The sequence below is a fragment of the Pithys albifrons genome, chromosome 2 (assembly GCF_047495875.1).
Source record: "Pithys albifrons albifrons isolate INPA30051 chromosome 2, PitAlb_v1, whole genome shotgun sequence".
In the NCBI taxonomy this organism is placed as follows: domain Eukaryota; kingdom Metazoa; phylum Chordata; class Aves; order Passeriformes; family Thamnophilidae; genus Pithys; species Pithys albifrons.
In genome coordinates this window covers 23,530,654-23,543,577 of record NC_092459.1, presented here as the reverse complement: position 1 = coordinate 23,543,577, position 12,924 = coordinate 23,530,654, and the positions used below count along the sequence as shown (strand labels likewise).

The 12,924-nt window shown below is 44.8% G+C and overlaps 1 protein-coding gene across 1 annotated transcript in view; it reads left to right on the top strand.

The window, feature by feature from the left end:
- Nucleotides 1-12,924, top strand: part of LOC139668697 (dystonin-like) — a 301,638-nt gene that overhangs the window by 30,605 nt on the left and 258,109 nt on the right. Inside the window, 1 exon segment of the mRNA XM_071548494.1 lies at nucleotides 4,565-4,772. Within this exon segment, the coding sequence (XP_071404595.1) occupies nucleotides 4,565-4,772 (208 nt within the window).

The window sequence follows — 12,924 nt, the reverse complement described above, 5'->3', positions numbered from 1 at the left end:
AATAATGCATAATTAAACTAAAAATTAAATTTCCATCAGTGTTGACCTGTACTTCCCACAGCTTCCAAAAGCCATCATGAAAGGACTCGCTACAGTGGGAAATCACCTTAGAGATAAAATGCAAAAGTACAAGCTATTTGATTAGAATTCAGTTGGCTGGCACAATCTCCGGCATGTCACAGCGTTGGGGAATTTTTGCAATATGAGGATAATTTGGTATTGGCCTTGCAGCAGCTTTTTCCAGCTGGGTTGCCTGACAGAATCCAAAGCCTGACCTCAGCTAATGCTTCTGCCCTGATGAATGGCAGAGCACGGCCCTATCAGGTCCTATTGACAGGTGACCTATGGTATTGTGCATTACGGTCTACCATCTTCCAGCTACACAATCTTCCACCTAGTTTCCACCTGATCTTCTGCAGTGCCTCACCTATGACAAAGAGCACTCCTTTCCCTCCTCAAGGGAAAGCATGCCTTGGTACATGGCCAAATCCCTCTTACAAGAAGTACATTAATACTTCTTTGAAATCAACCCCGTTACTGGAAATCAGCTCGCTTTTGTAGAGCAGTAACAAGCCTGGCTCTCGGGCGGCTGCCGCACATCACCTGATTCCAGGGAAGCCAGTGCGCTGGCAGAAGGGAGCTCGCAAGGCTCCGCACGTCGGTCCTGCCGAGCCCCGTGGCTCCCGGGGCGCGGCGCTGGGGACTCCGTGGGCGCCGTGCACCCCCCTGCGGCACCGGCACAGAACGGCGCATCCCGGGCAATCCCGGGCTTCGATGCTGCCGGGGCTCCGCTGAGACGTGCCCATGTGAGACCGCGGGGCTGCAGCGCCCAGATGCACAACCGCACTGCGATCGCGGGCGTTCCTGCGATCAGCCAGAGAGGCTGCAGAGAAGCCCTCAGGCGAGTGAGCAGGAGGAATGCAGAATCGGAGGCACAGATAAGCAGCTAAAGCCCCTGCGCTGTGACCTCAAGGGCCTTCAGGCTAAGAATGATCAAGCCCTGACCCTCACTAAGTCCCAGAGCAGGCCAAGTAAGGATGACCAATATTTTAGCAGATATAAAAGACACTTCACTCAGCCCTCCCCCAGATTAATGTGTGTTATTTTTCACTTGCATATAGCCATGTGCTTTATGGAGAAATAACAAAAGTGACTTACATATTTTAGCAGAATATAACCTTTTTTTTTTTTTACATGCTGTCCTAGTTGGCCAAGGATCCTTTTCAGAACAGATGTTCTGCATAATTTCCTATTTTTAAACGGCTTAATATGTTGCTCTAATAATGGAATGCATATTTGGGACTTACAGCTGTATCATGGAAAACATGTTTGCTAGAAACAAACAATCCAGTGGGATGAGTGTTACACATGTGAACAGTGCCTGTGCGAAAAATGGAACAATTACAGACTTCTTATCAAAGCTGTTAATTTACTCAAGCAACGTTGTTCAGTTCATTATAAACATCTTCAGAATAGCAACTTTGAGATTCTTAAAAATACTTACATGCTCAATAGCTCTGTGTACACATTACTCAGAGGTATCTGTAGGCTGAAGAACTAAGTAGACTGTAATTAGGCTAGAAGTTAACATTCTTAGATATGAGATTGCTAGATTTTGCTGTTATGAAAAACTCTTTTCTGAGCCTCCTACTTTATTCTGAAAATGTTGCAACATGATTCTTGAAGAGTTAGAAGCTAAAGTGGGTTTTATTCATTAATTTTGTTCATTCATACAGTATTAAGTAAGGTAGCACAACTTAAAAGCAGATAGCTAGTTGTAATACACATAGATGCCAAAAACTATTCCACCATTGCCTCTTCAGTTTGATTTCTCATAAAGGATGTGAGTGGGGTCTTCTCACATAACTTATCTTCCAGTATTGTAGCAGAGCTGACTAGAAGGACAGACTCCTTTTCCCTAAAACTGACATCTCAATAGAGCAATGGTGCATATGGAATGACCACTCAACAGTGCTTTTGGTTTCTAAGGGTAGGAAAAGGTGTTATTAAAAATATGAATGGACTATGCAGGCTTCTTTTGAGAAAAGGAAATCCTACTAGATAAAATTTATAGCTTTCAAAGATAAATCAGAGAGTTGAGAGATCTCTTCCAAAAGCTTCAATAAAAAAAGCTATTGTACTTTGTTCTTGCATATTCCAAGCTGCTACATAAACACTAACAAACTACTGCTATAGCACCCTCACAACACCTTGTCTGGGCTCTTTATAATTTTCATATTACAGGCTAGAAATGAAGAAGGTGAAGAAGTTGAATCTGTCTCCCTGGGTCTGTGTGATCCAAAGAGATCGAGGGTTGCTGAGCAGCCAACAGAAGGTGCAGGCCTGAAGCACGACATTCAGAGCTGGGATTAAAGGCCCACTTTCTCTTCTAGGGCAGAATCGGGAGCTAAGGACAGGCCACAGGGAACCTAATCTCTGACTAAGCACCTCAGAGGCCCTGGTAGTCCTACCTAGTACAGCAAAGTACCCTTTATACGCCGCAGCAAGCTGAGCACTTCCAGCTCCCATCAAGAAGGCACCTGTATGTGACCATCATGCTTTATGAGATTCTACAGTACTTATTATACAAACTGACAGAAAAATAATCTCTGCACTAAAACTAATTATAAAGGCAATCAGAGCTAGTATCAGACATCTCATGTTTCTGTTTTTCTGCAGTTAGTTCTTGCTCTCTTCACATCACAGTACAGTGAACAAGAATTCAGTTAACTGGGTTTTTTAATTATTTATTTGTCTCCTCTTTCTCAACTCTCCCCTTTTGAACTTCACCATAAAGTACTGTAGAAGAAGAAAAGAGGATTGGGATAGAAGTGAAGGAGGCCAGGAGGAAAAAACACTATTAAGAGATCCCCTCTTATTTTGGCATATTATTTAACTGTATATTATTGGCACTTCTATGCATAGCCAAGAGTGCATCATGTTATTTCTCTGGATTATGCGTTTCTGAGTTTTCAAATGGGTAAAATACCCTCTATGATAACTGACAGTAAAAGGTTCAGACAGCAACAACAAATTTTATCAGATCTCAATCACCATACTAATCTCTTCTGTAAGTAAAGGTACCTTTGAAGCCTCTAAATAAAAAAAAATACTACAAGACAAGCATAAAAATACTAGCTGTTTTAGTATAAAAACCCCTGGAATTTGGAATGGTGGAATGAGGCTGTCTCTGCATAACAAAATATGCTGAAAGAGGGTAGATATAGATTAGTTATAAGGAAGCAATTCTTCACTATGAAGTTGGCGAGGCATGGGAACAGCTTGCCCAGCAAAGCTGTGGAAGTGCTCAGGGCCAGGTTGGATGGGGCTTTGAGCAACTTGGTCTAGTGGAAGATGTCCCTGCCCATGGCAGGGAGGTTGGAATTCGATGGGTTTTAAAGGTCCCTTCCAACTCAAACTAGTCTGTGATTCTATGATTCTACTCCACCTCTCCAAGCTGAGAACAGCATACACCTAAAAATTAACATCATAATTGGTCCAGTATCAGGTAGCATTTTTGAAAGACTGTCACAGAGGATCCCACATGAAATCACAAATCAAATCCATCATTTTCTTGCTAGATGCCCTGTAGAAACTACAGGTCTCTCCAATGAGAAAATGCAGGGGAAGAGAAACAGCACCTTGCCCTCCATTGTGTCCCGATAACCTGTTTATAATAATGTACACTAAATTTCAATATGATGTTGAAATGTTATATTTCAGTCATCACCGTTTCCCACTTCATCCTAAACAGGGAAGCCAGAAATGGCAGCAGCCCCCTCCCTTCACTGCATCAGTGTTTATTTATGTTTTTGCAAGAGCTCTTTTTTTGGGTAGCTGAGAAGCCTGAAGGTGGATACATTCTACACGCCGAGCTCAGTCGTTTGTTTCCGAAGCCGCTTTTCGCAAACTGTGACCGAAGGCCGCCTATCGTGCCCTGCTACCCAAAGGGGCTGCTCTGAGACACCGTATTGCTTCCCTCCCCGCTTCCTTCCCTCCGTCCCCGCTAACCGGCCCTGCCTGGTTGCCCCCGAGGACGCGAGGCAGGAGGGGGCGCGGCGGGGCCCGGACCGGTAACAAAGACGCCGTGGGGCTGCCCCAGGGGCGGATTTACATGAACGATTTCACCAGCACCTCGGCGATGGCAAATCTTCCCCTTGTCCTGGCGGGGGAGCCAAACGCCATCGATCTGTAGCCGGGAAGGTGGTTGTTTTTTTTTTTTTTCGGCTGTTGTTGCTGCTGGGTTTATTGTTGGGGAAGTGGGAGGCTCATTTGCGAGCTGGTTGCCCGGCCGCAGGCCACGGCTCTCTCAAGACATCCCTCCAAATGCACTCCCGCTAAAGAACAGCTATTTTTTTTTTTTTGAGGATCTCCCTTGGCACTCGCACCCCTCTTCCCCCCTAAATTCACGGCAATGGTGAGCGGCATCTCTCCCCCCTACCCTCCTTTTCCCGTGAGATGCTTCTCCACGCCACGCGGGGCGGGTACTCGCTGCTGCCACTTGAGGCCCCGGTCCCGAGCCGCTCCCCACGCATCCTGTCTGTGTGTCTGTCTCCCCGTGCAGAGCTCCGGCAACGCGTCCTACCGATGCTCCATGTCGTCCTCCGCCGATTTCTCCGACGAGGAGGACTTCAGCCAAAGGTCGGGGACGGTGTCGCCGGCGCCGGGGGACACGCTGCCCTGGAACCTGCCCAAACATGAGCGGTCCAAGCGGAAGATCCAGGGCGGCTCCGTGCTGGACCCCGCCGAACGGGCCGTGCTGCGCATCGCCGGTAAGGCGCGGCCGGGGGCGGCCGGGCAGGGGGTGGCCAGGGGGCAGAGGGACCCCCGTCCCTTCCCTTTCAGAGCGCGGCCCCGCCGGGCGGTGACTAAGCTCTTTGGCGGCGTTTTCCGGCTGGGTGAACTGATGCGTGTGGAAGGCGAGCCGAAACACGCGCAGGTGCGCCCATTAAACTTTCATGCGAAAACACATCAGCGGCCGGGGGCTGCAGCCTCGGCGGAGGCCGCTTCAGCTGGTACCGGCGTTTCCTCTGCCCCGCAAGGCCGGGGCATCACCGGGCTGTCCCGAGGGAAAGCGGCGCTGGACCGCCCGCAGCGCAATGAGAGGCCGCGGCGGCGGCCGATGATGCTCCGTGGGGGGCGGGGGACCAGTCGCCGGTCTTTGTCCGCTCGGGGCCGGGGCTGCGCCCGGGGTAGACGGGGACTGGGACGGAGTCGGCGGTGTGCCGGAGGCGCCGGCGGGCGCTGGTCCGCGGCCCGGCGACAAATGATGTCGAAAATAGGGCGTAGGTCCACTTCTCCCCAGCGAGATCTGGAAAATGCCTGTAAATGAATCCCAGAAAGATGCGGCGGGCGCCGGTGCCCCCGGGAAAACCGTTGTTGTTTCCCCCAACCACCCTCCTTTTATGTGCACCTCCGTGTGTCCCTTCCCGGGACACCATTTCCCAGGGCAACCCATCTTAACGGCGCTATTAGCGTGGGCAGCGGGCGCGCTGCGGTGCCAGCCTCCCACCAGCCGCAGGATGCGGCCGTGAGCGAGGCGGCGGTTGCGGAGCCAGCCCCTGGCCCCCTTCCGCGGGCAGGGTGGGCAGGGTGGGGGACCTGGCGGGCCGGGGCAGGGCAGCAGGTACCGCCCCAGCGCGGGGGTCAGGGCCAGAGGGCGGGGGGGCGCGGCCAGGGGCGGGTGAGCGGCGGTAACACCTGCGGCGGGGCTGGCGCGCCCCTCCCCTCCGCCGGGCGGGAGGGGATCCCGCCCCGGCTGGTTGCTGATGCCGCGGCTCCTGGTCGGTCCCTGGCTGCGAGTCCCCAGCGGTGTCCGCCAGCGCCGCAGGGTGACAGTGTCCCCACCAGCCCGTCACTGCCGCGGGCGTCGCGTCCCTGCCCCGGCGGCCACCGCCCTTCTGGTCCCGCGGGGAGGCCAGGGCAAAGGCACGGAGGGCGGGCGAGAGGCGGCGAGAGCTCGGCGGCCCCGAAGGCGGTGCCTTGGCGATGGGACTGGAGCCGGGGTCTGCGGCTGGGGCCGCCCCTCTATGCGCTCCGAAGGGCGGCCACCGAAACCCGAGCGGCTGGGGGGGCGTTTCCTCGGCCGGGCTGGCAGCGCCGCCCCCCGCCCGCCTCTCTGTCGCTGCTGCCGGGGTTTTTCTTGTGCCGCCCCTGAGGCTGCCGGCTGTCCGGAGCCGCACGGGCGGGCGAGCAGGGCTGGGCTGGGCTGGGCTGGGCTGGGTTAGCTGCCGGCCATGGCTGGCTACCTCTCTCCCGGCGCGTACTTCTACGCCGAGGAGCAGGAGTACCTGCAAGCCTACGAAGATGTCTTGGAGAGATATAAAGGTAGGGCAGCCCTCCCCGCGCCGTGCCATCCCAGCTGCCGGGCGGCCGCTCGCCCCGCCGGGTGTGGCGGCTGCGGACCGGGAGGCTCCGGTGCTGTCGGCCAGGTGGAGGAATCGGTGGCGCCGAGTTGGGTCGATCTGGAGGGGACGGACGTGGGCGGCTTCTGCGATAAATAGAAATACCATGTCACCTTACCAGTGGGTGACACGCTCTCTCGTGTATTTAAAAGTGTTTTTCGAGTACAGTGCGGACACAGTGGTTTACGTATCGATGTGCACTTGTATTTAAAGCTTCCGTTAATTTCTACCTTTTCATTTATATATTTACTATTTTTTTTGTGGTTGGGCAAAGAATGAACTTAGTAGCATTTGAGTTTTTTCCTCGAATACAGAAAAATAAGGAAAAAGGCATTTATTGTATCAAGGATGCACACAGCTAAATTCGTCTTGCTAGAAATGTAAATTACATTGATTTCTTAAATGCATCAGGATGGAAGGGATGGTTTGGATGATTCATTGCTGTTTTTCAATACGTTTGCTAGTACTAAATCTGAAAAAGCTTATAAAAAACATTACATATCTGATTTTAATTGAAGTGCAAAAGAGATAGAGTTAACTGTTCAGATTGAACATTCATCCCTGAAATAGTTTTTACAACATATCACAGCATATGCTGACATTTGCAGTGCTGAGTCCTTTTGTAATGTTAGAGAATGAGATAGGTTAGATTTCATATCTGAATTTTTTCAGCTGTATGTTTCCTGTCACTTCCGAAGATTTTTGTTAAATGGTTTCCCCTGATGGGAATGGGAGTGGCATAATTTAAGAGAGCTTGATTGAAGATACCAATAACTGATTTTATTTGTTCCAGGTTGCTAGTGGCAATATTTAAAAAAATAGACTCTCTACAGATGGTTATTTTGTACTCTGAGAACTTGCCAGGTCTGAATCTACTTTATAGCAGTGTCACTTGTGATTTCATGTGTCATTAACAGTATCGACTAATGACTCCTTTGTGTCTGTTGCCCGTTGTGTCAATGCAGCTATAGAGCATGTGCACTGTTTCTGTACTGAAACGCATTAGTGCCTTTTAGTTGAGAGGAGTAATTACCATTTGATGATTACCATCATCTTCAAAAGCACATCTTTATTTCATTCTCTATTTCTTTTAGGTCATCAATTTATATGTAGTTGATCTTATGTTTGCAAAATTTAAGAGCTGACGGATTATTTACTTCATAAATAAACACTGAGAAAACCTGTTTTTATGTTCTGATTCTAACCCAAAGCACTGCTATTCTGCTTTGAATTACCTTTGATTTCTTGCTACAATAAGGTTTAATAAGGTTCGTTCTCATACCAGTTTGTCTACTTGCTTAAAACCTGGGAAAGAGATTAGGCCTCATTTCCCCTATTTCAGGGGGAGCTTTATCAGGAAAAGGGCTGAAAGATTTAGTTTTCATGTGTTGGGGAACAAAAGGATTTAATTAAAATAAACTCTGAAAACTAATTTACATCTCTATAAGAAATAAAGCACATGCTGAAAGTATTTGAGTATATAATGTTATGGTGCTAACATTGAGCCCATTCACATGCTATTTTCAGTGACAGCCAAATCCTGAAATTTTTTGAAAGGATCCAGTTTCTGTTGTCTCAGTTTTTAGTGTCATATTCAGTGTATTGGTATGCTGTGTTTTGCTGCTAAAGGTGTATTTTATTCAGCTATTTGGAGCAGAGGTAAAGATTCGGACTTGTTTTAATTAAGATATATTGTAAACCTGGAAAACACATTATTTTTTAAAATGTGTTTCCAAGGCAGTCATGATTTCCCATTCCAGTCCCAGTAGTATGACTTCACTACAGCGATTGTTGTTCTGATGACTTGCTATGGGAGCTGATCTAATCAGAAAAGAATTGCTACAATATAGGCTTTGAAGAGGGAGTGCCATTGCTCTGAATTTCTCAGTTTTGTAAACACCTCCTATAGTAATGCAAACCATGTTGACTTTATAATCCAATCTATAATTTTTATGCTAATAGTTCTTTTTTCCTTTTCCCCCCTTACTACTGTGTGCAGAACACTCTCATACTCATCTAGGGCATTATCAGTGTGCCAAATTATCTATACCCCAGCTGTTGAGTACTGTAACTAGCAGTGTCAGCTGTGCAAAATTTGTTGCCTGTCTTAGAAGGCTTGGGATTGTATGATGCTGCATCATTAAGATTAGGAAGATAAAAGCTACACTTTTTAAATGTGGAAAAGTGAAATTTTACTGTTCATCCATTTCTGGAGAAGAAGCAGGCTGCAAATATCAAAGACCATGCAATACCAAGTACCTTCTTGATTTTAGAGTTGAAACCAGGATATTTGTCTGTCTCGAAATTATGTCTGCTGATCATGTCTCTGGCTGTGACAGTAAATAATTAGGCAACTGTTTGCTAAATCTGAGATAGCACAGAAGTGCTGTTTGCTATGGGAGAAGAGAGTGTCATTTTCTGATTCAGCTCAGTTGCTTGTCAATTTTTTTTAATTGATTCATGTAGTAATTATTTGGCAGTATTTCTGAAGGATTTTGGTGGAGAAAACAAGTCATGTTATCTCAGATGATTTTTAAATCATGTTGAATCAAGCTACTTACTCAGGGGGAAAATGCTTCTTTATTGGTAGCACCTCAAAGGATTCAAAAGCAAAGCCTTTATTGTGAGAATGTCATTAAGACATCTAGTATAGTTTATCTGAAGCTTTTTACATATTTCACATTTTGTTAGTGACTGAATAGGAAGATGAGAAGTTGTACAAATATTTGTTAGTATAGCTAAAGGTTCAACTTTACCTCAAACTATATTTGACTCTTCTGGGAGGATGTAAAGAACTTACCTTACAAAGCAGCAAGAATAATTATGTCACCATTGCCTGGGAACACAATAAAATACTTAGCTGCAGCCTTCTTGATAAGTAAGAAAATTTCCTATAGTGTTTTGTATATATTTAATTTTTACAACATTAAATGCATCTCTAGCCAATGGTGTAGTTATGCATTGTTCCATACCATCATTATTTGTCACCATTTTAAGCTGTAAATTCAGTATGTTCATTAGGATTTCCTCTGCTACAAATCTGAAGTAATACACTGGGAATGAAGATTTATATTCCTGTGAAATGGTTAATTCATTTCAGTAAAACGTCTTAATATATTTTTCAGTTGAGTTAGTAAACATTTATTTGAATAGCAATTGCAACAACCTTCTTTTTCTGCAGGATTTTGAACAATTACATATCTAAGATGTCTCCCTTTCCCATCATTATTTATATGGGCATGTCTGTTAATGACCATGTGATTGTGGTATCTGAAAAAGAGCTACTTCATGGAGTTAAATAAATCACAATTATTCAACAATGTTCTTAACAGTCATGTGAGCTGCAAAAGCTGAAAATATGTAGGGTTATCTGGGCCATGCAGACCTTTAAAGGCTGTAGGTTTGTGTATCTACCTCTATAGGAATCAGATCTGTTAGGAAATTCAGCTGGATGTGACTGCCCACAAAAACATAGTCTTGCAGTTCAGGGATTTCACTGAATTGTTCTTAACGCTAGGAAAGGTATCTCATGAATGTATTGTTTGGATTGGGTGCCTGATTAGTGCTTCCTTTCGGTGCTTTGGGCTCTCTGCATAGCCCCTGTCTTTGTAGGAAAGAGGGGCAAGTCTGATACCAGGGATAGCAAAATGCAGGTTATGTTGTTTAAGCTTTGGTACATTGTTTCACTGTTGGCATGGGTCTCTTGCTTTAAAAAGATCTGTAATGCTACACATTCAGCTGAAACAGAGCAAACAGCTTTGGTTCTGTATTCTGAGAACAAAGACGCTGGAGATGGACGAGAGCTAGCAGGTCATCTGATGCATTTTATTGCCTGTGTAGGGTTCAGAAGCAATGTGATTTGTTCTAATGATTGATTGATGGTAGTGTCAAGTAAAGCTGTTCTGACATTGTTTGGGTAGAGTTTTTGTATTAAGATAAAAAACAATAGATGCCTGTCCTGCAGCTTCTTTGAGCTGAATTCAAGAAGGAAGCATTTGTACAGAGTGGTTTTTGTCCATCTATAAATGAACTGCTGCTGCATTTTAGGAATTTGGAGACTCTTACAAATGATCAGTATCAGACTTAGTCCAGAGATACTCTTCTTCATAGAGCAAAGACAGAAGGGGCCCTGACAGTTGCTCCTGGCTTTGAAAAATGTGATTTTCCTCATTTCCTCATTTATGCTTTGAAGTCGGGGACCTGAATTTTCAGTCAGCAGAAATCTTGCTCTTTGGGCTCTCAGCTGTGAATTAATTGGATCTCCTGCTTCAGGGCTTCTGATTTTGAACACAGAAGGAAATCCTGAAGTGAGTAATTGATTAGGTGCTTTTAATTTACTTTCCTTCTTTGGCATAAGAAAAAATGGTGGCAGAGAGGTGTTAGTTTTGCAGGGTGTGTAAGGAATTTCCACGATGGATGGATCTCTTTTCAGGTACTGGTAGTATCTAGCCTTGGAGTTGATCACTTTTTGTTTTTGTTTGGTTTTTTGTTTGTTTGTGGTTTTTTTTTGTTTGTTTGTTTTTTGTTTCCAAATGGGAAAGACTTTTTTGCTGACTAGTGGAGGGCATGTGTGGATTATCCAGCTGCAGGTCGTTTGTTTGCCACTGTGCAACTCTTCATCAAGAAGACAACTGTTTTTCATGTTCCTAGCATATTTCCTACAACAGGTTAGCCTCCTGGGAAGAAAGGATTTTAGCCAATAGAAAATATCTTCACTTAGAGATGGAAACATAATAGCTCTTGTGCTGCCTGAAGTCAGCCAAAATTAATGGCCGACTTGGGCCACATAAAAATGTAAAACCTGCAGTTTTACTCTTGTTTCAATATCTTTATTTAGTTGGAATGTTTCAACTTTTAAAGTGCTTGGAGATGGGATATCTTGTCCGACACATTTCAACCTAAACAAGAACCAGATCTTGCTGATTTGAATTGTATGAGCTCTTCACTTGAGCTAAATTGAAGAGGTCTTGAAAAATAACAAGAACCTGAATATTGGGCAATTCTACAAGGTTTGTCTGAAGCCGAGTTTGATGGTATACATTAACTGCAGTGGCTTTTTCTTGATTTTAATAATACCTGTTGGGTTAAATAAGACAGAATTTGGCCATCGATTCAAATATCTTTGGTATGTGAATTGGGGCAGAGATTAAAGGTCTGCTTCGTTGTTTTTCTGGTACTTCCCAATTCCCACTGAGTCGGCAAAATCTTTAAAATAGAGCTCACAGGAGTATTCCATAATTCTTTTCTTAGAATGAAAACCAAGAGGTGGTTAAGTATGAGGAGGAAGAAAAGGAAAATAAACTTCAGTCATTGTGTTAAAAGACTTGTTTTGGTTCAGTTTATATATTTCTTTGAGGTATTTGCAGTTGTTAGCTGTGATCTAGTTCGGTAATTTCTAGTGATATTTTGCTTGAAAACCAGATTATGCATTATTTTTTCCCCCTCTATACTATTTAAAACATGCCTGATTTAAGGAATTTATTCCACTGTTTCAACATGTAGTTGGAATTAAGTGCTTTGTAAAATAAAAATGGGCTTATTCACATGCTTGAATTTAAGTGCAAATATTTTATAAGTTCAGGGTTAAAAGAATAAAGTTTTGTAAATGTCAAATATGAATGCAGCTTATTGCTGCATGCCTGAAATGTTTCCTGTAAAACATCATTAAAGCTGTTTAATTTAACAAAGCCTTGATTTTCTGTAGTGGGTGAAAATATTCATGTACTGAATGCTTCCAGTCAACCCAGCTTTCAAACAGGTGAAACAATGCTTACAAAGACACTTCAGTCTGCTGGTCAGATTCTGAAGGGCATGTTAATAGCCAGATCATACAAGCTGATCTGTGTAGGCAGACTCTGGTGCTTTTGTGGGGAAAACTGGCTTTGGAAATGCACCCATGCAAGCCTCTTCCCAAGATTGGGGCCCAAGGAATAGCTCAGCCTTTGATAAGTCATACTTCTGGCTGCAATGGGTCCTCCTTTAGGGTGTTCAAATTTGGCCACAGCTGTATCAAAAGCAAGTCAGTATATTTCTGGATTTAATTTTACTGTACCTGCTGAGCACATCATTTTGCTGTGCAGTGTTAATTTATCAATTCTTTGGATTTTGTGCAAGATGACAATAGCTGCCAATAAATCTATGAAAGGATGAAGATTCTAGGCAAATATATTGAGAGTTAAATTCTGTACCTTGCAATCACATAAATTAGTGTAACTATTTCTGTAAGGCAAGGAGGATTAGACCTCTGATGAGCTATTCAGTGGCATAGGCAAAAATGTGTTCTTGATTAAAGCCACATGTCCCTTTTGAACCTTTTGTTTGCTTTTAAACATATTTTCATTATTCAGTTTCATAGTTAACATGAAATTCCAGTGTTTAATGAGGTGTTCTGCAATGCCTATAAATACAGATCAGCGGTTGAGTGGGATTCAAAGCCTAATCGTGTTGGAAAACTAAATTAGTTTGGCCTGAGGTTCAGGTATCCAGCTATCTGAGAGCTATGACACTTTGCACCACGTGG